This window comes from Hyperoodon ampullatus (assembly GCF_949752795.1).
Source record: "Hyperoodon ampullatus genome assembly, chromosome: 2".
In the NCBI taxonomy this organism is placed as follows: Eukaryota; Metazoa; Chordata; class Mammalia; order Artiodactyla; family Ziphiidae; genus Hyperoodon; species Hyperoodon ampullatus.
The window spans coordinates 2253186-2266041 of record NC_136915.1 but is presented as its reverse complement, the minus strand read 5'-3'; the positions used below and the strand labels follow the sequence as shown (position 1 = coordinate 2266041).

The following is a 12856-nucleotide window of genomic DNA, read 5'->3' as shown; positions in this document are numbered from 1 at the left end:
TTCTGAGTGGACCTGCGTGAGGTCCGCTGCTTCCTAACTTCCCCGGGCCAGGGTCTTGAGGGGGTGGTTATAGCAACAGGAAAACCCCCAAAGGGCAACTAGGGCTCCGTCTGCACCGCCCCCTGGCCTGGGGGCCTTGGACAGGAGGGCCCAGACCGCAGGACTAACCACAGGGACCCAGGCAGAGTGAGGGACAGAGAGATGCTACGAACGTAGTAGGCGGCGTCTCAGCGTACACATTGGTCAGGCGTCCCTTCGTCCCACCTGCCTGGAACAACATCCCTCTCCCACCACCCTCTGTGGTCTTGTTTCCGGCCCTGAAGTTCTCTGGCTACAGCAGCTCCCAAGGCTTCCTGCAGATGGAAATGGCCCCGTTAGCTAGGGTGCTGACACTGTCTCCCCCCAGCCCGCTGACTCCTTGGGGTGTCCCATAAAGGCCTGGACCCCCTCCACCTGCCTCAGTGCTGTCCCCACGGGGACAGGAGGGCCTCTCCCGCACAGAGCCGGCCTCCCAGGGAGCAGAGTGGGGCCGTGGCTGCAGGCGGTGGGCTCTGCCCTCCTATGCCTGCCTCCCATCCCGCACATGGAAGCAAGTGACCTACCCCTGCCTGGTGTGGACCCCGCCTGGTGTGCCCCTCGACTTTCTTAGCCCAACCTGTTTACACAGGCCTGGGAAGACGGGCATCCCGCTAGGCTGACCGGGCGTGGATGTTAAGAACAAAAGTTAATTAAAAAAAGAAGGCTCACCCACCATGTAGAAAAGGGCATCATTTTATCAAATATTGACACTTTCCAGTGGTCTGGGGAGCCTGCTGTCCGTGTCTATGCTAAGAGGGCCACTGGAGAGAGGGGCTGCCGCCAGCAGTGTTGGCACGGGTGCTGGCTGGAGGCCGCCGACCCGGAGTTTCCTTGCCTCCCCGATTCCAGTGAAACTCTGGTCTTTGTTTGGGGCAGGAAGTGGGAGGTGGCTGCAGTGGGCTTTGCACCAGCGGTCAGGTGTGCAAGGGCAGACCGACCCTCAAGACCAGCAGAGGGACAGCCTCAGGCAGAGATGTAGTCTGGAGCCTTGACCCGAAAACAGGAGTGTTTAGGTACAAGCACCGAGCCGTGCTGCTACCCAGAGCCAGAGACATCGAAAAATACTTTGTGGGGCCTCCCTGGTGGCGCAGTGGTTGAGAGTCCGCCTGCCGATGCAGGGGATGCGGGTTCGTGCCCCGGTCTGGGAGGATCCCATATGCCGCGGAGCGGCTGGGCCCGTGAGCCATGGCTGCTGAGCCTGTGCATCCGGAGCCTGTGCTCCGCAACGGGAGAGGCCACAACAGTGAGAGGCCCGCGTACCACAAAAAAAAAAAAAAAAAAAAAAAAAGAAAAATACTTTGTGGCAGTCGGTCAGCAGAGCCCCCAGGGAGGCAAGGCAGGGAGGGGGAGGCCCCCCGGACCCCGGGAGGATGGGTCCTGGGCGCGTACCCTCAGCGCAGCTCCAGGAGCCCCTCCTCACGGGCATCCCCCTGCCCAAGTCCCCTTCCCGGCACAGCCCAGAGGTCCTGCCTCCCAGGGCAGTCGGTGACAAAAAGGAAGCAGACATCCAGCGCGGCTCCCGGGGCTCTCCGCTCTCTGGGTCGGTAGCACCGGGTCGGGGGGCCCCGGACGTGCCGGCCCCCCCTCAGTTGGCCTCGCTCTCCGTGAACTCCTCTTTGATGGACTGTTTGCGGGACTTGCAGTCCGGGAGGTCGAAGCCGAAGTCGGCCCACTCATCGGGCCCCGCGCCCCCAGCCGGGCCCCCACGGCTGGGGATGGTGATGGTGTGACGCACGCGGAAGTGCACGGCCTCCATGACCCGCTGCCGCTGCAGCTCCCCCGGGCCCCCGACGGCGATGCTGGCCGCGTTGCTGCTGGAGCGGATCAGCTGCTGCGCGCCATAGTCGTGGCTCTGCTTCAGGTCCTGGAGGCCCCTCCAGATGGTCATTCGGTGCTGGTCCGGGATCTTCAGGGCCCCCAGGTCCTGCAAGCGTAGCGCACACGGCCGCCCCGTCAGAGGGCTCAGCGGCAGCCTCTGCCCTCTCCCCGTCCCTCCAGGGGCTTCGCCCGCCCCTGCACAGCCATCGTGGGGCCACCAGGAGGGAGGCGAGGAACCCACACCCCAAGGGCCACCTGTCCAGGCACTGGACGGTGCGGGTCCGAGGAGGGGCAATGCTGGGCCCGCCCTGTGCCTGGTGGTCTGGCCGCACTGAATTCTGCCCCAGACAGGTGGCAGGAGAGCTAAGAAGTGACGTGTGGGGCCGGGGGTGGGGCGCTGAGGCCACTCCTGGGCCCTGAGCACAGTCAGAGTGACAGATGGAGCTCCCCCCTCCCCGCACACCGGGACCTGGAGGGCAGGCGGGGCCCCTCCCAAGGGCAGAGCAGATCCTCAGGCTCCTGTCGCCCGCTCCCTCCCCCACCCCGCTTGGCCAGGCACGAGCATCAGCTGGTGAGGCAGGGTTAACATGCACTGAGCTAGCTCAGTAGGGGCCACCAGGGATGGGTCGGGAGGGCATTAGTGGACACACAACAAGGCAGCCCTCTGAGCCACTGGCCCCAGCTCCCTCTAGCAAACCCGCATCTCTGCCCTGTGGCCTTGGCTGGGCACGAGCCTGGACGGGCCTCTGACCCGGAGCCGGCTGCAGAGCAGGGGCTGCGGAGGCTCCAGCCCACTGAGCTGGAGCCCCCCAGGATCCGGCCGACAGCTGTGTCTCCCGGGCTCTGGCTAATAGTCATTACACTCAAGGCAACACCAGGCTACGAGTGCTCATTGCTGGGACTCTTGTTTAACCTAAAGACAAGCCCTGGCTGTGAGGTCAGGGGTCAGGATGCCAAGGGTGGGGCACTTGTACCCCACACATCCTGGACCAGACATTCAGTTGCTGTGCATGCACGGCAAGCAGTTTGGGCCTCAGCTTCTCCCTGTGTAAACGGCACTGAACTAGACCAGCCCCAGGACCCTTCTGGCCTTCGCCTTCTGCACTTCTTCGTGCCTTGGAGACAGCCAGTCCTCCAAATCAAAGGCAGCCGGGCCACAGGAGACAAGACTCAAGTCCAAATGAGGGGCCCGGGTGAGTCCCGTCCAGCCGCATGAAGCCGGATGTCAGCACATAGATCGGGCTGCTGGTGGGAAGGTTTTCCAAATTCTCCAGCCCTCCCTTACACGGGGAGGACAGGACATGGAGGGACTGCCCCGGCAAGGAGAGAAAGCTCCCTGACCCGCGGACAGGGCCCTGCACTGGTCTGGGGGTGGGCTCCCTGCACCTGCCCTGCCGGGGCCGTTACCTCTATCGTTAGGTTCTGCAGGTGGTAAATGTTCTGTAACCCCTGGGAGGTGAAATACTCGATGCAGTTTGGACACCCCAAGCCTGTTAAAAAACTGCAGAGAGAATTGGGGAAATAAAGCAGCATTAACTTCTAAGAACCTGGCTGTGCAGCCCGTCTGGGTGGGCACTGGCCACCCCACAGGTCGCCCCTGCCCACAGGCGGCCGCGGTGTCGGGGATGCGCTCACCGGGGCACAGCCTCCAGGAACCCCTGGCTTTTTTGCTCTCCCTCCGAGCACCTGCTGGATGCTCACTCCCGACACCCCTCTGCCCCGGTCTGTTCTCAAGACAGCAGAGCGTTCTAGCACAGGCTGCGAGGAGCAGCAGGCAAGGCCGCCCCCGGGCTGGGGGCCAGGTGACCAGGAGCCACCTGGGCTGAGGTTAGTGGGTTAGTGGCAGCGGCCGGCAGCGGCCCACGTACCTGACCAGGCTGGGGTCGGCGTGGTAGGGGGGTGGCGGGGTACAGTGGGACCCCGAAACCATGGACTGGGAGCTGGGGCCGCCGTTTATCTCGCCGTTGGCCGGCAGGGCATGGCCGTGGTTGTTGAGTATCCCGGGGCCTGGGCGGGAGGCAGGTGGGACGGTCAGAGGGGGCCGGGCCGGGCGCCCCAGGCTGTGTGGGGGAGGCTCGTAATGCTCGGCCCTCCCCAAGACCGGGAGTGAACAGAGGAGACCGTCCGTGGCCGTGCCTCCTGTTCCTGGCGGGAGCTGCCGGAGGGAGCAGCCATCGAGAGCCCCGCGTGGTCCTGAGCTGGAGTGTCTGGAGCCAGGCCCGTCCTCTGGGCCTCCCCACCCATCCCGGCCACACTGCCCGTGCCACTCACCCATGGGCCCCAGGTTGGGCCCGGCCGCCGAGCCGTGCAGGGGAGGCTGGCTCACCAGCTGGTTGACAGAGGGCAGCTTGTTGACAGCCCCGTGCGCTTTGTTCATGGGCGAGAGGACGGGCCCGTAGGACGGAGGCTGCAGGTGGCTCCTGCTCGGAAGGGACAGCTGGGGTCTGTAAGAAGCACCTCCACATATAAAGCCCACCTGCTGCAAGGGGCCTGGAGCCCCCGCCCTGTGCTGAGGTGTCAGAGCGCCCGCCTCCTCGCCCAGCCTCCCTGCCGGACAGTGGCCACACTCGGCCACAGGCCCGCTGGCAGGCAGGACCCGGGCAATGGGTGGGGGTGGGCGGGGCCCTGGAACCGGCCCTGCTCTTGGTGGGTCGACGTCCCTCCCACCACCGCCCCTCGCCTTCACTCGGGAGACATTTGGGCTGAGACGCCTCAGTTCAGGGAAGGCCTCCTGGGGAAGGAGACGCCAAGCGCGGCCTGGTGCTGCTGGCACCGTCCCTGCTGGATCGCCGGGCCCCATCCTTCTCCCCCGGGCAGCTGGGCAGGACGGGCGGCACTCACGGCCTCTGCAGGAGCTGCTGCTGCTGCCGGTAGGACTCGACCAGCTGCTGGGGCACCAGCTCCATCAACTCCAGGCTCTCCTTGACCTTCATCAGGATCTCAAAGTTCTCCCGGCCCCGCACCTGAGCACAGAGAGGTGGACTCTCTGCCCAGGTGCGTGTGGGCACCACCCAGCCCCAGCCCCCCGCGCAGTGAAGCGCCTCTCCTTTCTCGGGGCTCCCCAGCCCCCCGCGGGCCGGGAGTCCCCCGACCCTACTTTCCTCTCCCGGGAAGCAGGTCTGGGGGAGTCTGGTGGGTGGGTCTCCTGTCCGCACAAACCACGCCCACCCCTTCCTACCCTTGAGACTTTGCCACACCTTCCCCTTTCCACAGCTCAGCACACTTGGGGTGCTGGGATGTGGGGGCGCTGGACAAATACGGGGCTTTTAGAACAAGGAACTCATTCCTTTTTTTTTTTTTTGAAACTCATTCTTGAAAGACTCAAAAAATGATAAGCTCACGTCATGGAGACCAGTCCTAACAGAGCAGGTGGGGTTTTATCCGAGCTGGAATGGCCGCATCACGCCACAGGCTGTAAACTCACTTTGGTGATGTGGCTGGGGCCTGCCGGGCTGTGGGAGCGTGGGATTCCTGGCGCGTGCCCTCCCCGGCGGTGGGGAGACCTGCACTGCCCCACACGCTGTATCATTGTATCTACAGCAAGACTCCTGCGCTGGGAGCTGCGTCAGGCCAGCTCTCTCTCTCTCTCTCTGAGGGCTGGTTCTCCCTTCTGGGCCCTGCAGCCTGCAGAGCTCGGGGTCTCAGCTCTCAGATGTGCCAGGCTGCACCTGCCACCCTGGGGGCCCCAGGTCCCCTCCCGCTCCCCGCTGCCCCAGCCTGGGGGCCGCAGACGCGGCACACTCACGTGAATGTAGTAGGTTTCCTCGTCCCCGTGCCGCTTCTTCTTCACGTTGGTGCTCAGGGCAGGGATAGCAGGGGGACTCTGCTTGAAGGCTGGCAGGGGACGGGGTGGGGCAGCTTCGTGAGCAGGCAGGGAGGAGGGGCCACGCGCAGGTTAGCCAAGCCGACCCCGCCACCCGACGTGAGCCGACCTTCCCAAGGTGCCCCTTGTGGACAGGCCCAGAGACCGGTCACCCACTCGGATGAGCAAACCCGGGCGGCCACCCACACTGGACGGAGGGGACCGGGGGCGGCCACGCGGGCGGGGCTGGCTCTGTCCCCTGGACACAGGCTCGTGCGCTTCCCCTGAGCCCCGAGACAGGTCCAGCTGCGTCCTGAGGGTGGCCTGGCTCTGCCGTTCCAGGGTGGCCCTCCACCCGCACTCCCGCCCCGGCCCCGCTCACCGCGCTTGCTGGCAGCCCCGCACTTGGCAGCGTTCTCGTTCAGGGCCTGCTGCTCGCGGAAGTGGTCTTCATCCGCTTTGCGGTCTCGGCCAGGACAGGCACAGATGCGGCCCTCGAAGGACCGGCGGCCCAGCACCTGTCCGCTGTCCAGGGGCACAGCCGGGACCGTGAGCTTTGGGGCCCACCATCCCCGCCCACCTCGGACCCCACAGGACCGGCCTTGATGGGCCGAGGGCTCAGGGCTGAGTGCCCAGCGGCTCTGGGACGCGAGGTCCCCTGCGTCCCTCCCGAGGCAGCTCCTGCTCCAGCAGCCCCTCCCAGCACGTGGCCTGCAGGGCCCCTCCCCAGACTCGCCTCCAGGGCCTGCACCTCCCCTTGCTCATGGCCTCCCTGTCTCTCCAGCAAGCCCGCCAGCAGCACAGGCCCCAGTCCCTCCCCCACCCCCGCGTCCGGCAGACTCACTCCCGTGTCTCCAGGGTGATGATGACGAGGATGGGCCGCCGGTTCATGCCCCCGACGCAGCTGCTGTTGCACATGAAGTTGTACAGGATGGTGGTGAACTCTGTCCCCACCTGCCACAGGAGGGGCAGGGAGAAGCTGTGCTGTCAGCACGTGGGCCCCAGGCCACAGGGCTGGGGGCTCCTGGGCTTCCAAGCACCTGTCCCTCGCCTCTCTGGGTAGGCAAGGGGGTGCTGGGCCCTGTGGTCCTCTGCCGTCTATCCACCCGTCCACCATCCATCCCCCACCCACCCATACACCTACCTATCCAGCCAGCCAGCCACACAGTACACTGAGTGCCATGTGCTCTGCGGGCTCTGGAACCAAGAGAGCCTTGGCCTGGTTGCTCCAACCACCTCCCCTGGCACGGGCTAGGGGTTGGCCCCGGAGGCTGGGTGTGAGCAGGCACATGCACAGGCCTCTGTGGGCACAGGTGTGTGTTTTGCAAACTGTGGGCTCTTCTGGGCAGTAGGGTGCATGGCACAGCTCTGGCAGAGCCGTCCGAGTGGGCTCCCAGCACGCACACTTGTTCCAGGGAGTTTGTGGAGATAGTGAGATGTGAACCCGGGACTCTTGACCTGTGGGCATCCCAGTACCACAAAATGGGCAGTTGTCACGGTCTCTCTGGGTCAGGATGACGGCTTAGGAAACCTGGCCTTTCACAAAACTGCTGGCACATGGCAGCCACCAGGGGGCGGGAGAGACCTGCTTTCATGGTCCTGTAGGTGCCAGTGAGGCTCGGGGGAGGGAAGGCAGAGTGGTAAGCCCTCCCCGGGCCCTGCCAATGTAAGGGTTGTTCCTAGGGAACCACAATGGGTCCTGGGGGTCCTGAGGGACCAGGTACAGTGACGGGGCCTGGAAGGGGGGTGCCTGGAGGACTGGGTACTATTTTGGGGGGGGTGCGTCTCAGACCCAGATAGAGGAAAGGTGAGGGCTCGCCGTCACCCGCCCACCCTGGGAAGCATGGCCCACAAGGCGCATTGCTGGGACTCGGTCTCCACCTGCCATCCTGGCACCCCCATCCCACCGTCACTGGTTGGTGCCACCCCTACTTCTCTCCACCCCAGCTTTTTACCCCAGTCCGGCCCGCACATCAGCCCCAGAACCTTCTGCTGCCTTCAGGTCAAAGTCAGACCCTGGTCTCTCCGCCCCCGCCCACCTCTTGCAACAATCGGCCCCCAACCTCCCCCCAACCTCTGGGCCCTGCAGTGCTGTGCCCCTGACCACAGGTCTCTCCTCTCCCCGCGGCCCCCCAGCTCTCCCCGGGCTAACTCCTCCTGACCTCAGCCCCTCCAGCCCCCAGATCCCAGGCTGGGGTGTGGGAAACAGACAGGCAGGAAGAGGGGACGCAGGGCCGGGCTGAGGCCCAAGGGTCAGCAGGCCCACCCCCCACTGTAAAGCGAGGGATGTGGATGCCTAGAGAGGGCTGGAGGGGACCCGCCCCCGGCAGCTAGGCAGTTTAGGTGGTCAGAGCCCCACCCACAGGCAAGGGAGGGATGGACATGAGGGCGAGGGAGGATCTGCACAGCTCGGGGACACTTGGGAAGTGACCCGAGGGGTCTCTGCCCCGAAGCCCTGCCCCCTACCTGCGGGGGCTCGTAGGGCACCATGACGCTCTGCCTGCCGGTGACAGGGTCGTCCACGTACTGGGAAAGGTTGTTGCCCTCCACGCGGATGAGGTGGCTGGCGGGGGCGGACTGTCCTGCCGAGACAGGGGACGCCACTTCAGAGAGGTGCCAGCCGGGGTCTGCGCCCCTGTACCAGGCGCATCGCAGTGGACTCGGGCCTCCCAATGGGACTCAGACCCGCCGGCAGCCCTCAGGCACCCGGGGCACTTGGCCCAGCAGCCCTGCTCCCCGCTCACCTGCGGGCACCGGCACCCAAGGTCCTAGGCAGAGCTGGCAGGACACGGAACTGGGGAGGGGGATGCTGAGCCCACCTGTCAGCCTCTCGCATCGGACCTGCCGCCTCCAGGAAGGAGGCCCCGGGCCAGCCCTCTCCTTCCCGGCTGGGGCGCCTGCTGCTGGGCACAGGAGTGGGTGGGGCAGGGACACTCACCTTCGTTGAAATCCCGCCCGAGCTCGTGGTTGGGGCAGCGCTTCACGACCTCGGTCACGTGCTCCGCCTTCTTGTAGATGGGCATGGCGCGGATGACAGTGCCCGGAGGCGGCGGGGTGGACACCTTGATCTGGATGGGGCATGTCTTGGCGATTTGGCAGTAAAGCTTCTTTAGCAGAGGAGAGTACTGCAGGGGGTGGGGACCCAGGTGAGGCTGGCCGTCCCAACTCCACACCCTCGACCACTGTGCCCCCCGCCAGGAGTCCTGGCCACCGCATGCCTGACCCTCGGCTGAACACCTCCGGGCTTCCTTCCCTCAAAGAGCCTCTCCCCGGCGCCCACCCATCAGTGTCTGGCTGCTGTGGGCTCAGTGAGAGCAGCTGCTCTGAGTGCCCCATGCGGCCAGGCTGAGACGCTTATCCACCTGGATCTCACTGGCTGGAGAAGTAGGTACCATTAGGTCCATTTTATGGATGAGGACAGTAAAGGCCAGGATGGTGAGAAGGAGCTGCTGGAGAGCAAGGCTGGGGCAGGGGCTGGGAGCCAGGTCCAGTGCATCAAGCCTGTGAACCTTAAGCCCCCAGATTGCATTAGTTTGAAGGGGGGAGGGTACAGCCTCATGTCTCGGGTTTTAAAAGCCTGGAGTTAGGTTTTCTGTCCTCTGTACAGAGGAAATGTGTACAGGGACTCCCTGGACCATCCTCTGAGGGGCCAGCCCTTTGGCTTACTTCTGGCCACTGCAGGTGGGGGGCTTTGACCTTGAAGCCCCAGGACCCCCAGCCCAAGACCTTGACCCAGGGAGGATCAGAGGACTCCCGGGCCACCTGAAGGGACCTCCAGGGCGAGAGCCCAGAGGTCCAGGTGGCCCACCCGAGGACCCAGGCCGGCTCTCATGAGTTCAAAGTGACCCTTGATGGAAGGGTCCCTTGGAAACAGGGGTGCCCACTCGTTTCCAAGCTGGCTGTCCTCCAATGACTGGCTCCTGGGGATCCATCAGGGCTCCTCATGGCCCCATCCCCCAGGGACAGTGGGGAACATCAGAGTCTCAGAGTCCCAGGATGCTTCCTGTCCCCATGCCACACCCCTGGGCCCCCCACAAGCCCCTGGGGACTCAGAGTTACTCCAGTCACAGGGTCCTGGAGAGCCCCCCATCACATCCCACCATGGTCGTCAGGGAAACTGAGGCTGGAGACAGGGCTGCTGCAGACCAGAGGACGAGCAGGTCTGGTCCCACCTTTGCTGAGGAAGCTGGGGCCTGACACCCTGACCCTCTGCCCATCAAGGGACACAATGGACCCTCAGAGCCTCGGAGCCCTTGGCCCTGAGCAGTGCGAGATGTCCTTCCTCTGATGAGCTGAAATCCAGCTGGAAATGCTGACCTGGGGTGGGGTCTGAGGGGGCTCGGGGACAAGCCCGACTGGGGTCTCCCTAGTGGTGTCTGGGGGATTGGGACCCTGTCCAACTCCCTCAGCGGTGACTTCAGGACAAGCCCCCTTAGGCCCCTATCGTGGAAGGGAATTGGATGCCCACAGGGCTTGTCGCCTCCCGGGTGCCCCATCCACCTGTGCCTGCGACCCCGCTTCGGCAGGAAGGGACATCCCCCATGGGTGTAGGTGGGCCCTCAGTGGGCTTGGGGCCACACGGGGGGCGCAGTCCTGCTTCCCAGGGAGGGGACCGCTGACCTCCTGGGTCCCCACCAGTATAGATGCTGCCCCTGCACTCCCCAGAGCACCAGTTTGGGAGATAAGCTGAGCGTCCTGTCCTGAGGGCCGTGCCCAGGGCAGCAGTAGCCCAGCCCAAAGCAAACACCAGTTGCCAGTTTAGTGCCCAGCTCTCTTGTCCACCATGTGTGAGGCTTCGGGACACGTCCCTGACCTGAGACAAGTGTGCAGTTAGTTTCCAGAGAAAACTGCCTGGTGTCATGGAGGAGCTCCAGGGGCCTACTTAGGGGACTTCCTGGAAGCGGAGGGCCCCACAGGCAATGGCAGGCCTCAGCTGGACTTCAGGGACCTGAGCACAAGCAGTCATGGAGGGAGAGGCTGGGGTCCTGACAGTCATCCACTCAGCAGGCCTCTGTTGAGTGCCTAGTGTTTGCCAGCCCCTCGGCTCACTAAGGAAAATGGGCAGAGCCCCTCAGCCCCCAGAAGGAACTAGACTAAGAGGAGGCTCATGCCTGAAGGCCACGCAGCCTCACCGGGGCCTCCTGCAGCGTCGGTGGATTCCAAAGGGTGTTTCTTCCCCTGCAGTTGTCCCACCTGCCTGCGGAGGGTCCAGCGAATGAGGTGACCAGGGCTGGGGGGTCGTGTAGAGGACCCACAGAGAGCTGGCCTGGGCTGGGGGTGGTCAGCAAGGGGAGAGGCGTCGGAGGCCTGGCCACTGTGCTGCAGTTTTGGCTCTGGGTTTGACAGCTGGGATGCCTTAAACCACTGGACACCTCTCCGCATCTTGAGCGTTGGCCTGTGATGTGCTGCTACATGTAACACCCCTGAGCCTCGCCCACTGTGGAAGCGCCCACACACATTCCTGGGCTTCCTCATCTCCAGGTGAGGTGGCTCCTGGCCTCTGGTGTGAGCAGGGACATCGGGTTCAAGTCCAAGGCTGTGGTTGGGGAGGGATGGAGCTGAACGCAGGCCCTGCAGTCCCCTCTCCGATGTCGACCAACCACCTCAGGCAGCCCCAAGGAGGGAATGGAGCCAACAGGGATGGAGCCAGGCTCCAGGCACAGCCTTGGGAGGTGCAAAGCCGCAGCCCCCAGCCCCCGGCCCCCTCCCCAGGCTCCCTGATCGTGGCCACGTGGCTTCAGAGCCCCCGCCCCCACCAGCGCAGCCCTTCCCTCTGGCCTGCCTGCCCCAGACCCACTGGCCACCTCCTCCGGAGCTGTGGACGCCCCGCCCCTGGGAGGAGCTGCTGGGAGCTGTCCCTGGTACCGAGGGCAGCGGCCGCCTGACCGCCCCTCCGAAAGCCGAAAGCCGAAAGCCAGCTCTCGGCTTGGAGTGCAGAGTTGCCTGGGGTGCCTCACCCCGGCTGGCGATGAGCGTGGAGAGAGGAGGCCCCTCCCTCTGCGTCCCTGGCAAGGCCCCCGACGGCCTTGGGTGGGCCCACTCCCCATAGTGGTGTCCCCAGCCCAGTGCTGCCCTCAGCTGGCTGCTCGTGCCGCCCTTGGGCACACACCCGGTCAGGCCCCAGCCCCCGAGCAGGGGTTGGACCCACGGACACCCAGCCTGGCCCAAGTCGGGCAGCGTCAGGGAAGGATGCCTGAGGTCTCCCCACCCTGGTAGCATCAGGTGGTGACACCTGCGGCCGCTGGGCTGCAGGGCAGGAGAGAAGCCTGGGAGGGGGAGGGGAAGGGGGTAGGCCTGGATAGCCAAACCTGGGGTCGGGGGCAGGGTGGGACCTGGAGGGAATGAAGGAGCCCCCCAACCCCCTCCCCTAGCTCCTTCCCCTCCTCCCAGAGCTCCGGGGCCTCAGGCCTCCCTGGGCACGGGGCCAGGAGGAGGAGGGCTCCTGGGTCCTCATCTGTTTTGTAAAAAAGGTCACTCGGAGATGCTTCTTCTGGACCTCCCTCCCTCCTGCCTCTCCTTCCCTAGAACCGCTAGATGGATGTGTTTCAACAGATTCCGAGCTGATAAAATCTTATTTATCTTCGGCGGTTGACACAGAGCCGTCAGGACTTGCCTGTTCGGGGATGCGTGAGTTCCTTCGTGTTTGCAGGAAATGGTTTGCCCAGACGCTGGTGTATGCCCATCCTGCCTCCACCCGGTTCCCCTCCTGCGATCCACCCCACCCCCCCAGTCCACGATAGGCCCGGCCCAGCCTGGCTGGGAGCCTCGGGCCTGGCAGGGCTGGTGCAGGGGGTGGTGGGCAGAGGGTGGTGGGCGCGGTGTGGCGGCTGTTAATTTCCTCGCGCCTGCTCCCCTGCGGCTGGGTGCCCAGCACGGGCAGGTCTGGGCAGAAGGAGAGTGGAGAGGTGATAATAACTTGTCTGTCATTTTCCAGGGACGTGTAGCATCTTGCAAACCGCAAATACCGTTAACCAGCTTGGGTGAATCTGTTACAACAGATTCTGGAAGACGGGGCCTGCAGTGGGGGCTTTATTTTTTTTACTGATTTTTTTTATGGACCCCTTTTATCTGCTGTCTGTGCGTGCGTGTGTGCGTGCGTGTGTGTGTGCGTGTGTGTGTGCGTGTGCGGGAGCTCACACCCACGTTTCTCTCCTCTCT

The 12856-nt window shown here is 64.6% G+C and overlaps 1 protein-coding gene across 4 annotated transcripts in view; it reads right to left on the bottom strand.

Annotated features, from left to right (window-relative positions):
• Positions 1–1383: 1383 nt before the first annotated feature.
• Positions 1384–12856, bottom strand: part of TP73 (tumor protein p73) — a gene marked incomplete at its 5' end in the record, with an annotated part of 46407 nt that continues 34934 nt past the window's right edge. Inside the window, 10 exons of one of the 4 annotated variants that reach the window (XM_079698491.1) lie at positions 1384–2002; positions 3304–3397; positions 3765–3903; positions 4168–4319; positions 4738–4859; positions 5642–5730; positions 6081–6223; positions 6543–6652; positions 8165–8280; positions 8637–8823. In XM_079698491.1, the coding sequence (XP_079554617.1) occupies positions 1664–2002; positions 3304–3397; positions 3765–3903; positions 4168–4319; positions 4738–4859; positions 5642–5730; positions 6081–6223; positions 6543–6652; positions 8165–8280; positions 8637–8823 (1491 nt within the window). In that variant the 3' untranslated portion in view covers positions 1384–1663. The remainder of the gene's footprint in view (positions 2003–3303; positions 3398–3764; positions 3904–4167; positions 4320–4737; positions 4860–5641; positions 5731–6080; positions 6224–6542; positions 6653–8164; positions 8281–8636; positions 8824–12856) is intronic. The other 3 variants (XM_079698492.1, XM_079698493.1, XM_079698494.1) reach the window with 3 other exon arrangements.